Source organism: Carassius auratus, unplaced genomic scaffold (genome assembly GCF_003368295.1).
Source record: "Carassius auratus strain Wakin unplaced genomic scaffold, ASM336829v1 scaf_tig00214021, whole genome shotgun sequence".
Classification (NCBI taxonomy): domain Eukaryota; kingdom Metazoa; phylum Chordata; class Actinopteri; order Cypriniformes; family Cyprinidae; genus Carassius; species Carassius auratus.
Window position 1 is genome coordinate 724,615 of NW_020527496.1, and position 17,432 is coordinate 742,046.

Genomic DNA, 17,432 nt, shown 5'->3' on the forward strand with positions numbered 1-17,432 from the left:
AAACTTGTATGAAAATGAACGATAAAGTTTTTTATTTTTTAGTTTTTTTTTTATATAGCCTAGTGTTGTATTATGATGATGATTAATATAATGATTTGGAGTGGAGTGATAATATGCAGCACAGTGGAGACAAATTTGTCAAAATATATTTGAATTAAATTAAAGCACATTTCAGTCCAATAACCTCATCGTCTGCATTAATATAGAAACTAGCAAACAAAATGTAAGATATCTCAGATGCTGATACAAACTATTAGCACTAAAGGCTTCTGGCCTCTCACTCACTGAATCCACCTGCTGGGAAATAAAAGTGACCCTACACAAGAACACTTGGTCCATGGCATGCAATTAACAAACTGAAACCATCTCGCAGGTAATAAACGATGTTGATGTAGAAATAATTTGGTCGAGGTGTGTGTGATAGCCCTGGACTATTTTACACTCCCAAAATTTTACACTATTTTAAGCGGTTTAACAGCTTTTCTGTTAGGAGAAATCAAATTTATGTAAAAATTTATTAAAACATTCTCATTTGTAAGTCGCTTTGGGTAAAAGCGTCTGCTAAACGACTAAATGTAAATGTAAAAAATAATATTACATATTTTCTTGCATAATTCCTATACAAAAATTTCAAATATTTTTAGTTTATAGTTTATACAAGGTAACCAAAACTAACAATTAATCGAGTCTACAGAGATCATACCCTCACATTTAAAAAGAAAAATAATAATCGTTTTAAAATAAAATATCTTCCGGTTTGGCATGTGACTCTGACGTCACGCCACGGTCATGTGACTCTCTGGTTAAAGATGTGAGTCGTGTGTTGTTGCCATGTAGATCCTTCAGGATTCACGAGTCTTATTAAAGGAAATACCATAATCAAGACATTCTTCATATCTGCACTGTCGTCGCTGTCTTTATTGTTTCGATGGATTTTGTTCAACAGTTCGGAATTGTGCTTATAATCGCGGTATTTTCGCGTGGAAACGAGCTTCAGGTAAATAAACACAGGACTCATGTCACATGATTCTGTTCTGCTCTCAAACTGTCATTTTTACTAATAATAAATATATGCTGGTGATTTGTTTGACTGTAGCATCTATATGCAGAATGAAGTGTGTAACTGAACTAAAGTTTCATGATGCAGTGATGCATGACTTTAATATATGTATGTATGTATGCATGCATGAGTATATATAATATCTATTTTTTATATATTTAAACGCGTATATATGTGTATTTATATATACATAATACATGTACACACATTATTGTAAACAAAGATATTTATTTTGCATGTAATTGATCTCGAAAAATCGTTTGACGCAGCTAGTTTATATTATTTTAATTTTTTAAATAAAGAATTTAGTTACTGAAAAAGGCTTTTGTTTATAGAATAATTAGTACGATAAAATATGATGACAACAAGCTTATTGTTTTGTCATGTGATTGTCATATGAAAGAATTCTAAAGATCAATCCTAAGTCATTTCTTTATGCCTGGTGTTATTGTTGTGATTCTCCACGCTCCCACAGATCGAACCGCTGATATACGAGGAGCAGCTGCTGTGGGTCGGCGGTGGAGCCGGTCAGGTCAACACTTACAGGATCCCTCTGCTGACCTTCACGACGCGTGGAAGTCTGCTGGCCTTCTCTGAGGCCAGGAAATTCTCCTACGATGACATCGGTGCCAAGTTCATCGCACTGAGACGCTCCACAGACAAAGGTGACACTAAACTACAGTCATAAATAGCTATTTCAGATGAGATTGCATTGTAATCTCTTTCGTGAATCTGTCAGGAGTCACCTGGTCTCCCACCTCCTTCATAGTGGACGATGGATCTCTAGCAGATGGGTTGACTCTAGGTTCGGTGGTTGTGGATGAAGAGACTGGTGCTGTGATACTCATCTATTCTCTGTGTTTCCACCGTTATCACTGCGACCCCTCCAGCACCATGATGGTGCAGAGTCTGGATGATGGGTTCACCTGGAGCGCCCCACGAAACCTCTCCGTTGAGCTGGGGGTGAAGAGCTTTGCTCCAGGGCCTGGCTTCGGCATACAGGTGCGGTTAGAGCTCTTTACTTTCTCTTCCTCCTTCAGGGGAACACTAAAGCATGCTTTTATGACTTCCTGTCATTTATGATGCTGTTATGACTTCTCCGGTTAAATAAAACTACATTTTATCATCTATGTGGTTAAGCATATGCTTATAAAGGAGAACAAGAAAGCTGAAATTGTCTTTTTCCAGCTTTTTTTCTCACTCAGTAGCAGTTTATATGTTTTAGTCCATCATATGCCTGTGTTCACAGAAACGGTATGCTCCCAATGTGGGTCGTCTGGTGGTGTGTGGTCACGGATCCATTGCTGGCGATGGGGTCTTCTGCATACTCAGTGATGATCATGGTGCATCCTGGAGATATGGAGCTGCTCTGAAGAGCATCCCTTACAACCAGCCTAAACAAGACCTGGACTTCAACCCAGATGAGTGTCAGGTGAAAGCAAACAACTTGATACACAGAATGCATCTATGCTGATTAGTGGGTTTTAAATCATTTTTCTGTAGTACTGTATTCTTCTCTTTATCAGTAAAACATACAGTCATTTTTAGTGTAGGCTTTATATTTAACAACTTGCGCTAACTGACTTTCTATTTGACTTGGCGTACTATCTCACATCCTTTGTGTCTGTTTTAACAGCCAGTGGAACTGGAGGACGGAAGTATAGTCATCCATGTGCGCAACCAGAACAAGTACCACTGCCGCTGTCGAATAATAGTGCGGAGTCTGGACGGAGGCGAGACTCTTCCTGTGGAGGAGCTGGTGTTTGACAAAAGCCTGATCGACCCGGCCGTCGCAGCCGGAGCCCTGCAGAAACAAGGAGTGATGTACTTCACCAACCCCTCCAGCACTCAGCACAGTGAGGAAGAGCAGTTCACAGAGCATTACTTAGAAATAACACAGGTATATAAATAATCTAAGGTTAATTGTTATTTGCTTGCACAGGGGTCAATCTAACTCTTCGCTGGTCCTTCTCTGATGGGAAGTCATGGGAAAAGGAGGCCATCCAGATCTGGGCGGGGCCAAGCGGTTATTCATGTATAACATCACTCAAGGGAGATTCTCCTGAGGACAGCAAATTCATATTCGTCATTTACGAGAAGGGCCATAAAGATTACTGTGAGACCATCTCTTTTGCCAAAATCCATTTATATGGAGGGAAATAACCTACAGGTGGAGGAGCCAAGAAAAGGGATTTTTAGGACTTTTAAATTAAATGGTTTTTTTTGTTTTTTTTTGAGAAATCCAAGGTAGCGGCCTGTGAAAAATAATTTTTATCATTTTTCTTTACATTATATCTGGTCTATACTATGAACTGCTTTTATATGAATTTCACTCCGGAAAAATATTGAGGCTTCAGTGTGAGATTGATTTATACAGCAATATAATATAAAACAGCTATGATTTTACCCACAGTTTTTTTTTACCTGTCAGTGCACAAAACATTCTATAATATGCGTCTTGAAGTTCTCATAACTTCTTTGTGCAGATGGTGAGCTGCACATGGGTTCCACATGTGTTTTTTTGGGACCATTTGATGGTTTTTAAACTGCTCTGGCACCTTTTGTCTTGTTTTTTTTTTATCTGTTTATTTCTTCTTACACATTTTTGGTTTTTGTTTACAATAATGTAATTGAGGTGAATATTTATGAATCTACAAGATTATTAAGATGGTTGTTTTCTACTGTATAACAGTTGATTGAAATGAGTTTTGAATTAATGTTTTGAATACAGAAATGTCATTTCATTTTAATGACCTTGAGGTGTTTCTCCCATCCCCGGTGTTGCTTAAAGGGGCTGTATGTAAAATGTAAAATATATTTGACTCTACCAAAGCGTTACAATACAATATTTAAGAAACATGCTAAGTTAACATTATTAGTTTATCTGAACAGCAATGCTACAGTCATTCTCCTTTGAAAATGTGTGTTCAGGGCCGGAATGTCTGTCTCTGTTTTGGATTGTGAACCCTCTCCAATATTTTGAATTTGGCCTGTAATACCTAGTTCAACCACTCAGTGTCAATCCTACATGCAGCACCTTTAAATTAATGAAGGCGTTTAAAATGACTTACATGAACTGGAAGACGCAAGGGTTTGAGACACTCTAAGCAAGCAGTGTTCATGTTCTCCATATTATACTACTTGGATATCAGAAAACCACATTTTATATTCTAATCAACTGTCATTCATGTGCTTCAAGTTATATGGGTTTGTTTACTCAGTCTTGTAAACAAAGTAAACAAGTAAACAAATTTGGCTGTTGTAAATTTAGATACCAGATAAAAATTTTGTTGTTCAATAAATTTTTATATTTTGATACAGCAACTCTTTGTTTGTTGTAGTTCCAACCATGTCCAAGACGAACAAGAATACTTTACCTAACATTATATTTTAGCAGGGTACCATTTGCACTTTTAAATTAGTCCGAGATGATCGCTAGAAATGTACCATATTTAATCAGATGGTATATTACTTCTTCCATCTGTCCTCACACCATAACTCAAATTTTTTTAAAGCATTTATTTAATCAAACATACATTAGAACAGTAAGAATGTGAAATGTTATAACAATTAGAACAGTAATAATGTAAAATGTTATTACAATTTAAAATAACTTTTTGAATATGATTAAACCTTTAATTGATGATTCAAAGCTGTATTTCCAGCATCATTGCTCCAGTCTTCAGTGTCACGTGATTCCTCCAGAAATCATTCTAATATGTCGATTTGCTGCTCAAGAAACATGTAATATTATCAATGTTGAAACACGTGATGCATAAGATATTTTTATATATAATATATATTTTATTATATTTTATATTTATAAGATATATTTTAGATAAAAGAAATTTGAGATAAATCTACTCCTTTAAATAGGTAATTTTAGTGATAGAAAATACAGTTCCGTGGATTAAGCTGAAATTCAGTCTGAAAGCATCCTGGCGTCATTTAACGAAGTGAATGCTAGATTTGTCAATATTTACCATATGTGACTTAAGTCGTAGGTTAGTCAAGATAGAGGAGTCTAAAAGAGCAGCTGATTGATTTGCATGTCATATACTGTAGACCAGACCGGTCTGTTAAACCAGTTCTTGTGTCATTGCTCGGCTGACTCTGTTGAGCGCTTTGTCTTCAGGGAAAATCTCAGTAGTTTGTGACCTGACAACACTTGCCGTCATGAATCGGAACGCTTTGCGTATTTTGCTTTTGACAGTGCTGTGTTCGTTTGCACGAAATGAAACGGTAGGCTTGACGATTCTTTTTATCATGCATAGACCTTTTAGACTGATTATATTTTAGTTCATTCATTTCTCTAAAACATTGCCAGTTTTAGTCTGGATGTCCTGCACAGAGCACATTCAGACTTTTTCCAGAGATATATAAAAAATGTTTGGAGGTTTGATCATAACTCCTCCTTCCTTGGTCTTTAAATATGACTGATTTTGACAGAATGATCAAAGTTAACACTCTTAAGGGAAGTATGACAATGTTTTGTAATTATAATTTACATCGGACCAATTTTCAAATAGTTTAAAACATCTCATAAAAATGTTATGGAATTTCCACTTTTTGTTATGAAACAATTTTTAATGTCTTCTGGAGAGGACAGCATAATAGGCATTTTTGGTAAACACAAGTCAATAGGGAAATAAATTATAAATCAATATTCCTGTGTGAGATGTTCTTATGAAAATGTTGCAAAGTTATTACTCTCATTATAACACTTAATTTTTCACTGTGGTTTGCTGCCTTAAGAACACTTTAATATGTAAATTACTGTAGATTCAAGGCAAAGATACATTGTATAGAATGAGAATACCAATTTATGGACATTTTATGCACAAATTGTACAGTATTATATCAAATCATTCTGTTATCTTTCATAGCACATAGTTGAGAATCTTTGTACAAAGTTTGGTTAAAAACAGCCTGAAGCCAGGCTCCAAAACACCCAGCACACGCCATCACCAGAGTACTGATCACACTCACCTGCCCCTCATCAACCTGCAATCTCCCCAGGATTTAAAAGACACGAACACACACGCATTCACTGTCCGGTCTTGTTCGCTACTAGGTCAAACCTACCTGCTAATTCTAAGGACTAACCGTAAACCTTACTTACCTCTCTCCAGCGATCTTCTGTGACCTCCTGTTCCCATTGTGTGTGTGTGTGTGTGCGTGTGTGTGTGTGTGTCATCATCCTCCATCGTCTTAAGCTTCTACCTCTCGGATAATCTCTCCTCCCAAGACATCAGAACAGTATCCTCACCCATTGCTCACCCTACACCTTCAGTTTGACTTACCGTTGTTCACCATCACCTCTGCTTGTGTCGAATAAACATCATTCCCTGTCATTCTCTGTCTCAGGTCCCTATGTACTGTAACAGAAGACTGTAACAAGATCGATCGACACAAGTATGAGCCTCCCAGACCCCTTGCGAGCACTTCTGGAAACAACACCACCTCTCCCCATCCTTCCGTGCACGCCAGCACCATGGCCAAACTAGCACCCTTCTCTGGTTCAGCGGAGAACTGCAGCGGATTTCTCCTCCATTGCTCACTGGTCCTGGAGATGCAACCACACCTGTACCCCACCGAACGATCGAAAATAGCATTCCTAATATCCCAGTTACAAGGTAAAGCACTGCAATGGACCGCCGGCGTCGAGAGCGTCAAAAATCGCTCTTGCCGCTCTGCTCATGACGCTGCAGAAAGATTTGTGAGCGCTCAGACGCTCTTACATAGATCGAATGCTTATTTTGTATTTAAAGCGGCCGCAAAGCAAACAAAATGTTGATCTTGTGCAGACTAACTACTGTAACTAATGTGGTCGGAGCTGCGTTCTCTGGAATCCTCTCAAGTGGTGGACTTCTACGTTCCGATTGGTTGCTGCCCAATCGCGTCATAGCTCATTACCATAAAGTTGCCTTGATTTCAACTCCCCTCGACGCTCTCAACGGCCAAGTCGTGCCGCTGCTCGACGCCGGCTTAGATTGAAAATGAATGACTTCCGGCCACTTTGATGCTCTCGACGCCGGTGGTGTGAACGCACAGTAAGAGCACCAGGGCCAGTCACATGCCAACTCACCCCTCTGCTGTCCAGAGACTGTCAGCTCCCAAGGACCAGCCCATGAACCCATACAAGTCGATACCACTCGTCTCACAGTAACTGAACGGCAAAGACGGCTGGCCCAGAATCTCTGCTTATACTGTGGATCACTGGGGCATATGATTTCACTATGCCCCGTCCGTCCTCCTCGTCCCATGGTGAGTGCCATTTTCCCTTCCAAGTATCAGATGAAGCCAATCACCACTGTTGTGACACTTACTGCTGCTGATGTTTCCCTTCCAGTCCATGCACTCCTCGATTCTGGGTCAGCTCAACCTCACTAACACGGCAATGCCGTCAGCCTACCAGATCCATTCAATAACTGGAAAACCGCTAAGCAGGAGACAAGTGCGCCGTGGTGTTGGCCCTCTGACCCTACAAATCGGGCTGCTTCATGTGGAGAAGATACATCTGCTGGTTCTGGAGGAATCCACTGCTGACGTGATTCTTGTGCACCCGTGGTTAGAGCAGCGTAACCCGGTCATCTCGTGGAAGACCGGTGAAGTGCTGAAGTGGGGCGACTCCTGTTTCCAAAGCTGTCTGTCTGGGTTCCCGGTTCCATCCACTCCTCTCTCAAAACCACTACGTGTCTGTACCACCTCCATTGAGAGTCCAGTTGAAAAATGATCGGTGAATATCCCATCATGCTACACCCCCTTCAGTGATATCTTCTGCCCCAAACGAGCCTCCCTGCTGCCTCCACACCGACCATGGGACTGCACCATAGATCTGCTTCTGGGTGAACCAGTGCCAAGGAGAAGGATCTACCCCTTCTCCATCTCGGAAGAGAAGGATACTGCAATAATCAACCTGTCCTTTATTCTGCTTGGGAACTAATGTGGTCGGAGCTGCGTTCTCTGGAATCCTCTCAAGTGGTGGACTTCTACGTTCCGATTGGTTGCTGCCCAATCGCGTCATAGCTCATTACCATAAAGTTGCCTTGATTTCAACTCCCCTCGACAAGTAGGAATACATCAAGGAGGATTATTGCCCCCTCAACAATATCACAGTGAAATTCCGATACCCTCTTCTTTTCATCCCAGCAACCCTAGAACACCTTTGGTGCCACTGTCTTCACCAAGCTGGACCTCCGCAGCGCATATAACCATGAGTGGAAGACAGCCTTTATCACCCCTACTGGACACTATGAGTATCTTGTGATGCCGTATGGCCTAGTCAACGTCGGGCTCTCCACCGGGTTTTCCACCGGGCTTGCAATACATCACCAGGAAACGGCGCACTCCACTCATCCACTCTGTTCAAATGGGTCAATGAAACCCTCTCGTTGCTGAGGGAACGCTTCTGGTGGCCCAACATGGCATCCGACAGTATGTAGGGAATGCGCCATCTCGAAGAGTCCCCGTCATCTACCATCCAGCAAACTCCTTCCACTGCCCATTCCTAGCCTTCCATGGTCACACCTAGGGGTGGATTTCATCACGGACCTACCGCTTTCGAAAGACTGTACATGTATTCTGGTAATTGTTGATAGATTCTTTAAATCATGCAGTCTGATTCCTCTAGAGGGACAACCCACGGCCATGGAAAACTGAAAACCATGTTCAACCAAATCTTCTGGTACTTTGGCATCCCTGAGGATATCGTTTCCAACAGAGGTCCCCAGTTCATCTCCAGAGTCTGGAAGGCCTTTCATTCCCCTTAGGTGTGGCCGTCAGCCTGTCATCTGGATACCACCCTCAGTCCAATGGGCAGACAGAGAGGAAAATCCATGAGATTGGTCGCTTCCTCCGTACCTTCTGTCATGGCCACCAGGACTCTTGGAACCAGTTCCTGGGGTGGGCAGAGTACACACAGAACTCCCTGTGCCAACCTTCCACTGGACTCACTCGATTACAGTGCGAGCTCGGCTACCAGCCCCTGCTCTTTCCCTGGTCAGGAGAACCCTCAGACGTACCATCTGCCAATTACTGGTTCCAAGAGAGCGAGAGGGTCTGGGACACAGCCCACCATCAGCTACAATGGGCCCTACGTAGACGCAGGATGACTGCAGACCTTCACTGCTCTGAAGCTCCAGCCTACCAACCAGGACAGAAGGTCTGGCTGTCAACCGGAGACATCCACTTGCATCTACCATGTGAGTCCCAGATTCATTGGCCCATTCACCATCACAGAGCAGAAGCCCCCCTTCCACTCATCTTGGACGATGGTGCTGCCTACAAGGTTTGCGAGATCTTGGACTCCCGACGCCGTGGTGGACAACTTGAGTATCTAGTGGACTGGGAAGGTTACGTTCCAGAGGAACGCTCATGGGTCCCACGCAATAACATTCTGGACACCTTCCATGCTAATCACCAGAACAGACCTGCCCCATGGGGAAGAGGATGACCACTACAACATCGGGGTCCTTGGCCCTCAGGAGCAGGCCATGGGGAAGGGGGTACTGTCACAGACACGCCAGGCTCCAACACCACCCAATCACAGCGCACGCCATCACCAGAGTACTGATCACACTCATCTGCCCCTCATCAACCTGAAATCTCCCCAACACTTAAAAGACACGCACACACACGCAGTCACTGTCCGGTCTCGTTCGCTACTAGGTCAAACCTACTTGCTAACTCTAAGGACAAACCGTATACCTTACCTCTCTCCAGCAATCTCCTGTGACCTCCTGTTCCCATCGCGTGTGTGTGTGTGTGTCATCATCCTCCTTCGTCTCAAGCTTCTACCTCTCAGATCATCTCTCCTAAGACATCAGAACAGTATCCTCACCCATTGCTCACCCTGCACCTTGAGTTTGACTCTCCATTGTTCACCATCACCTCTGTTTGTGTCGAATAAACATAATTCCCTGTCATTCTCTGTCTCCTGTCCCTAATGTACTGTAACAGGCGTTGAGTGAATATTTTCCTGTGCAAAAATTGAGATTATGTTCAGTTTATCTGTAGCCAAGACTCATTGCTATGTGGCTACACAGAACTTGTCTTTAAAGAGTAAGCACAACTAGCCTCGTCTCAGCTTGACCTTTATCATTTTATCTATGTTTTTTTACATGTACAGCTCAATCCAGCTATTGCTGATGAGCAGCTGCTCTGGGTTGGTGGGCAAGTCGGAGAAGTTCATACCTACAGAATTCCCCTGCTCACCTTCACTACTCACGGAAGTCTGCTGGCTTTTGCAGAGGCCCGGAAACTGTCTTTCAAAGACAAGGGAGCCAAGTTCATCGCTTTGAGACGCTCCACAGACAGAGGTGTGTCAGACTGAGTCGTCATGTTTCAATAGCTCACCTGCTGAAAGAGCAAACATTCTGTTTTCATTCCTGTTTCCTTCTCCAATCATCTCTTACTACTTCCACGTTCCAGGAGTCACCTGGTCTCCTACCTCCTTCATAGTGGATGATGGTGCTCTAGCAGATGGGCTGAATCTAGGTTCGGTTGTTGTGGATGAAGAGACTGGTGCTGTGATACTCATCTACTCTGTGTGTTTTCACCGTTACCGCTGCAAGCCCTCCAGCACCATGATGGTGCAGAGTCTAGATGACGGGTTCACCTGGAGCGCCCCACGAAACCTTAACCCTCAACTGGGGCTCATGAGTTTTGCTCCTGGACCTGGCTTCGGTATACAGGTATTTCACTTCCATGCCTGATTTCATGTCTGTGTGTTTGACTTACACCTTACTTACTGTACAACTCCCATAGACTTTCACGTTAAAGAACACACAATTAGTGGCCAGATGTAAAAATATGATTATGATTTAGTTTAGCATTGAATATAAAATTTCATGGATGAAATCCAATAATTTCAATAGCAACAAGCACAGTATTTAATGTGAGTGCAAAACAGTTATCTATGCAGATATTGCATCAGGTTCAAGATGGCAATTCACCAAAAGAAAGCTATTTGGTTTGAAGTGTGAGCTGTCTTTTGTGCTCCAATGAGTAACCTAGAACAACTAGAAGAGGGAACAAAGAAAACAGGAACAGAAAACCAACTCAAAAACACAAACATAACCCTGATACAGTAAATCTAGCTGCTTTGCCATTTTTTAAGGTGTATGGTTTAAAATGTTTGTATTTGAGACCTGAATTTAATGTATTGATCAAATAATTTAATAGTTGTGTCAGGGAGAGAGTTGAGGCGAGGATCTATGACAGTATATTCATTAACAAACAAAACACTTGTGAGCACAAGGGAACGGAGAATAGAAAACCAGCATTTTATCTTGGCAAGACAAATACTGAACTGAAACACTGGGATTCATATACACAGTATACAAGAACTAAACGACAAACAAAATGATTAACTATACTTTGAAAACAAGCAAACAAAGCAAACAAGAAAAGAACATAAACAACACACAGTCAAATTAATTTCAAAATAAAAGTCCTTGAACACAGAATCCTAGACAAAACAGAAGTTGATTATCATTAAAGAGAGGCTGTCTCAGATTATATGTGAATTCTTCCAACAGTACCTCAGATGAAATATGTTTATTTTCTGGGATATTCATATGGAAACTTGTGATTGTGACGCTAGTTTGTGATTATCATTGATTTATCAATACATGATTATTAGTTTTATATGCTGTTAATAAATTGTAGTGATTTCTGTCATTACCTACTAAACCTTGTCTGAGTGACATAAAAAGCATCCTATTATCATCCTATTTTTTCTTGCCACTTAGCATTGGTTTTGTCTAAAATAACTGATTCCACAGACTGTGCAAAACACTCATTTCATTAAATTATTCTTCATGATGTCAGACCATGTGTTCATGTAATTGTGCTTACAGAAACGTCATCCGCCTGCTGTTGGGCGTCTGGTGGTGTGTGGCCACGGCAGCATCATTGGAGACGGAGTGTTTTGCATCCTGAGTGATGATCATGGAAACACTTGGAGATACGGAGCTGAACTGAAGAGCATTCCCTACAACCAGCGTAAAAACAACCTTGACTTTGACCCAGATGAGTGTCAGGTATGAAGATGATCAGCTTTCACAGAAGTAATTGTATTGGTGGTTGTGTGACAAAAATATGGATCAGAATAGTTTACAAAATCTTCTGTCTTGTGTTTCCTCAAAGCCAGTGGAGCTGGATGACGGTAGCATCATGATTAATGTGCGCAACGATAAACACTACCACTGTCACTGTCGCATGGTTGCACGCAGTCTGGATGGAGGAGAGTCTCTGCCGGTGGAGGAGCTGGTGTTTGATCACACACTGGAGGATCCTGCGGTTGCGGCTGGAGCTTTAGAGAAGGAAGGAGTGCTTTACTTCACCAACCCAGCCAATGCTAATAACAGTGAGTATGATGATATGAGGAAATGAATTTAGTGTTTCTCAGTCCTGGTCTTGGAGTACCACATATTTAATACACTTTGTTAATATCATATACTCTAGAATCTGATATAGGTGTGTCAGATAAAATGTTCAGTGCAGCAGTTTTGCAATGGTAGATTTAAGAAAAAAACAGTATTAAATTATTTTTTTCAGTAAACTATGCATCGGAAGTACATATTCTAATACAAACCCGACAAAGTTGGGACACTGAACAAATTGTGAGTAAAAAAGAAATGGAATAATTTACAAATCTCATAAACTTAAATTTTATTCACAATAGTATATAGATAACAAATCAGTTCTGAAGCGTGCATCTCTGATGGTATGGGGTTGCATGAGTGCTTGTGACATGGGCAGCTTACACATCTGGAAAGGCACCATCAATGCTGAAAGCTATATCCAAGTTCTAGGACAACATATGCTCCCATCCAGACGTCGTCTCTTTTAGGGAATACCTTGCATTTTCCAACATGCCAATGCCAGACCAAATACTGCATAAATTATAACATCATGGCTGCGTAGAAGAAGGATCCGGGTACTGAAATGGCCAGCCTGCAGTCCAGATCTTTCACCCATAGAAAACATTTGGTGCATCATAAAGAGGAAGATGCGACAAAGAAGACCTAAGGCAGTTGAGCAACTAGAAGCCTGTATTAGACAAGAATGGGACAACATTCCTATTCCTAAACTCAGTCCCCAGAGGTTTGCAGAATGTTATAAAAAGAAGAGGGGATGCCACACAGTGGTAAACATGGCCTTGTCCCAACTTTTTTGAGATGTGTTGATGTTATGAAATTAAAAATCAACTTATTTTTCCCTTAAAATTATAAATTTTCTCAATTTAAATATTTGATATGTCATCTATGTTGCATTCTGAATAAAATATCGACATTTGAAACTTCCACATCATTACATTCCTTTTTTATTCACAATTTGTACAGTATCCCAACTTTTTTGGAATGGGGTTTGTATTTTAATATAAGGCTGTTAAATCAGAGATAGATTGCCTGGTGTACTTTCGTACTGTACGATGATATTGCATTCCAGTTTCCATACTGATATATTACTCAAGATAAAATTGTGTCCAAAATTTATGGGATTTGAAGAAGTATGGCCTAGATTTTTCACTTTTTCTAATGGAATTTTGCATCTTGTGTATGATATTTTTAAATTTGTTTGTCTTATGTTGCCTACAAGACTTTGCTCCATGAAAGAGGTTAAAAGTTTAATGGCCAAATATCAGCCTGGCCAGTCACTACTTTTTATTGTACATTTTTCACTTTACACAGTCTACAGTCTCTTTCATACATATTTGCAAATATCTTGAACACATATTATGCTTTTGATATACACTGTGTCTCTTGTACAATTTTGTGTTTTGAGAGAGCAGCATGAACAATAGTTAAAGGGTTAGTTCACCCAGATAGCAAATTTATGTAATTAATAACTTACCCTAATGTTGTTCCAAACCCGTAAGATCTCCCTTTATCTTTGGAACACAGTTTAAGATATTTTAGATTTAGTCCGTGAGCTCTCAGTCCCTCCATTGAAGCTGTGTGTACGGTATACTGTCCATATTCAGAAAGGTAAGAAAAACATCATCAAAGTAGTCCATGTGACATCAGAGGGTCAGTTAGAATTTTTTAAAGCATCAAAAATACATTTTGGTCCACAAATAGCAAAACGATGACTTTATTCAGCATTGTCTTCTCTTCCGTGTCTGTTGTGAGAGAGAGTTCAAATCAAAGCATTCTGGATATTCGGTTCGCGAACGAATCATCCAGTTCACCAAATCGAACTTAATCGTTTTAAACGGTTGGCATCTTTAATACGCATTAATCCACAAATGACTTAAGCTGTTAACTTTTTTTAATGTGGCTGACACTCCTTCTGAGTTCAAACAAACCAATATCCCGGAGTAATTTATGTACTCAAACAGGACACTGACTGAACTGCTGTGAAGAGAGAACTGAAGATGAACACCAAGCCGAGGCAGATAACGAACAAAACATTGACTCGTTTACGAGTCAAGAACCGTTTCTGTCAGACGCGTCCGCTTCGTGAACTGAGGAGCTGATGATACTGCGCACGTGTGATTCAGCATGAAGCAGACCGACACACAGAGCGTCTGAACAGAACTGATTCTTTTTGTGATTGATTCTGAACTGATTCCGTGCTAGTGTTATGAGTGCGGGTAAACCGCAGGCTTAAATCAAGGGCAATCATCTCAAATGACGCCATTAAGTTGAGTGCAAAAGAACCGGTGAACCATTTTCTTCAACCGTTTTATTGAATCGAACTGTCCGAAAGAACTACTGGTGATCCGAACACCGATGCAACCGGTTCTTGACTCGTGAACGAGTCAGTCTATTGTTCGTTATCTGGCTCGGCTCGGTGTTTATCTTCACAGCAGTTCAGTCAGTGTACTGTTTGAGTGCATGAATTACTCCGGGATATTGGTTTGTTTGTACTCAGAGGGAGTGTCAGCCACATTAAAAAAGTTAACATCTTAAGTTATTTGTGGATTAATGCGTATTAGAGATGCGAACCGTTTAAAACGATTCAGTTCGATTTGGTGAACTGAATGATTTGTTTGCGAACCGGATATCCAGACTGCCTGGATTTGAACTCTTTCACACAACAGACACGGAAGAGAAGACAATGCTGAATAAAGTCATCGTTTTGCTATTTGTGGACCAAAATGTATTTTCGATGCTTCAAAAAATTCTAACTGACCCTCTGATGTCACATGGACTACTTTGATGTTTTTCTTACCTTTCTGGACATAGACAGTATACCGTACACACAGCTTCAATGGAGGGACTGAGAGCTCTCAGACTAAATCTAAAATATCTTAAACTGTGTTCCAAAGATAAACGGAGGTCTTACGGGTTTGAAACAACATGAGGGTAAGTTATTAAGTAAATAAATTAGCTATCTGGCTGAACTAACCCTTTAATTCATACTTATACATAATTTGACTTACTTTTCTTTTGTTGTTTTCCTCAGGAGTGAACCTCACCCTTCGCTGGTCTCTGAATCGTGGTAAATCATGGGTGAAAAATACTCTGAAGATCTGGGCTGGGCCAAGTGGATACTCTTGTATGACGTCACTTAAAGGCAATCAAACTGAGGATCATAAATACATCTATGTCATCTTTGAGAAAGGCCAAAAAGACTATTTTGAGTCAGTCTCCTTTGTCAAAATTGACCTTTACAGCGAACAGTGAATAAAGTCACTGATTCATATTATAAATAAAAAAGAAGCTTGATCAAGTTGCTCAATTTTGAAAATAAATATTTAAGTGAAGATGGCTTTCATTAATTGGTTAAATTAATTGTCTGCTTTATCTCCATATTGTTTTTACAAATAATTTTGAAATTAGTATTAACTTTAGAGAAATATAGAAATACATTGGCATGCAAGCTTGTCTGAGGTTGTAGAATCTGATTTTTTTAAATATTGTTTGGTCATGCCTTTTATCTATAGTTTATATAGCAGTTAAAACTTAAAATAAATTATATAAAAATAATCTGTTCAGTGGAGAATAAAAAATGTGTTTTGGAGGGCCCTTCCCCAACACCCACAAAAATTAAATATCACTTTCCTCAATAATAAAAATCCAAAATAAATAAAAATAATAAAAATATATATTTATTTTGAAATTGTGTGATGTTTTTATTTTCTAATCTCAAAATGAATAATTAAATGTTTATATAAAATAAGTGTCATTTTTTTTTCATCAAAACTTAAATAACAAAATACAAAGATTTGTCCAAATGTTTTTTTTTTTGGCACATATATATGTGCTTTGTACCAGAGCTCTGGTCTGCCTGTTGGTCTGTAGCTGGAAGTGAGCTCGTCATACATGATGTCCTAGGATGCCATCCTGCATTCAGCAGACATGGCCGAGTCAGAGGCATCTTTGTGAAAGGAGTGCGTGCATGCTGAATGTTTTTCCCTCTCCAGCACTTCAGACACGGTCCTGCCAGGTGATGCCCAGGATCCTCCTCAGGCAGCGCAGATGGAATCTATCATATATACTACATATTTCTTAGTTCTCAGTTTTCAAAGATGATTTACAAATTACTACTACTACTAATAGCAAAAACGACAACAAAATTACAGCTAAACAATGGCCCCAATAAGTATTGGGACATGTAAACCTCAATTGAAAATGCATAAATGTAGCATTTTTGTATTATATTGCAAAATATCAAAATAAAATCCAGTTTAGTTTAAAGAAACATAGCCCAAGCACACTTTTAAGTCTTTTTTTTCTTTTTTCTTTTTTAAGTTTCAAAATATATAGCGATATAAATTGTTCAAAATCACTTAATTAATTTATCAAACCTGTTCTTAATCTGTACAGCAGGGGAAAGCATATGTGTTTGCAAGTCTAAACAGAGAACGGCCCCAAAGCACTCGAATCAGGGTATCTTCCGAGTGTCATATACTGCAGCATTATCCTCTACTTCAGATACATCACACTATTTACAATTTTTTTTTAACTCTTTCTTTTGTGTTTCTTCATCCTTTTAAGGCAAGTTCTTGAGTGTTTTTATGATGTGTTTTCTGAGTGTCATCTTCAGGTCTCACTGCTTAAGAATTGCTTAAGAATTTGTTTTTGTCTTAATGGTTTGTTCATGTTCAAGCTCATGTACAGTACTTTAATCTTCAAATACATCTCTAAAAAATTCCATCCTGCCATAAAAGGTTAATTTCACTCACACAACTAAATTTGTAAATTAGTTTTTTTTCTTTGTAATTAACTAAATAAATAATATTATTAATTTTCTTTTATATATATATATATATATATATTATATTTATCGTGGTATTTTTGAAGACACATAAACATTACAACCACATAAACACAACCACAAGACAGGACAAGACACAACTACACAAACAAGGGGGGAAAAAAACTTACATTTAGCAGATAACCACATCAACAAGTAA

The 17,432-nt window shown here is 39.8% G+C and overlaps 2 protein-coding genes across 2 annotated transcripts; both read left to right on the plus strand.

The window, feature by feature from the left end:
• Positions 1-772: 772 nt before the first annotated feature.
• LOC113090792 (sialidase-1-like) lies at positions 773-4,384 on the plus strand. Its single transcript, XM_026256387.1, has 6 exons — positions 773-997; positions 1,536-1,725; positions 1,800-2,062; positions 2,310-2,492; positions 2,697-2,916; positions 3,003-4,384. Exons 1-6 carry the CDS (start codon positions 929-931, stop codon positions 3,221-3,223), a joined length of 1,146 nt encoding a protein of 381 aa, XP_026112172.1. The 5' UTR covers positions 773-928; the 3' UTR covers positions 3,224-4,384.
• Positions 4,385-5,157: 773 nt separating this feature from the next.
• LOC113090830 (sialidase-1-like) lies at positions 5,158-16,074 on the plus strand. The gene is made up of 6 exons (XM_026256440.1): positions 5,158-5,302; positions 10,191-10,380; positions 10,493-10,755; positions 11,923-12,105; positions 12,212-12,431; positions 15,479-16,074. Exons 1-6 carry the CDS (start codon positions 5,237-5,239, stop codon positions 15,697-15,699), a joined length of 1,143 nt encoding a protein of 380 aa, XP_026112225.1. The 5' UTR covers positions 5,158-5,236; the 3' UTR covers positions 15,700-16,074.
• The last annotated feature ends 1,358 nt before the right edge of the window (positions 16,075-17,432 follow it).

Coding starts and splice junctions, on each gene's coding strand:
- LOC113090792 (XM_026256387.1), top strand. CDS start 929: ATGGATTTTGTTCAACAGTTCGGAATTGTGCTTATAATCGCGGTATTT. Junction 998..1,535: donor CGCGTGGAAACGAGCTTCAG/GTAAATAAACAC, acceptor ACGCTCCCACAG/ATCGAACCGCTGATATACGA. Junction 2,493..2,696: donor TCAACCCAGATGAGTGTCAG/GTGAAAGCAAAC, acceptor CTGTTTTAACAG/CCAGTGGAACTGGAGGACGG.
- LOC113090830 (XM_026256440.1), top strand. CDS start 5,237: ATGAATCGGAACGCTTTGCGTATTTTGCTTTTGACAGTGCTGTGTTCG. Junction 5,303..10,190: donor CGTTTGCACGAAATGAAACG/GTAGGCTTGACG, acceptor TTACATGTACAG/CTCAATCCAGCTATTGCTGA. Junction 12,106..12,211: donor TTGACCCAGATGAGTGTCAG/GTATGAAGATGA, acceptor GTTTCCTCAAAG/CCAGTGGAGCTGGATGACGG.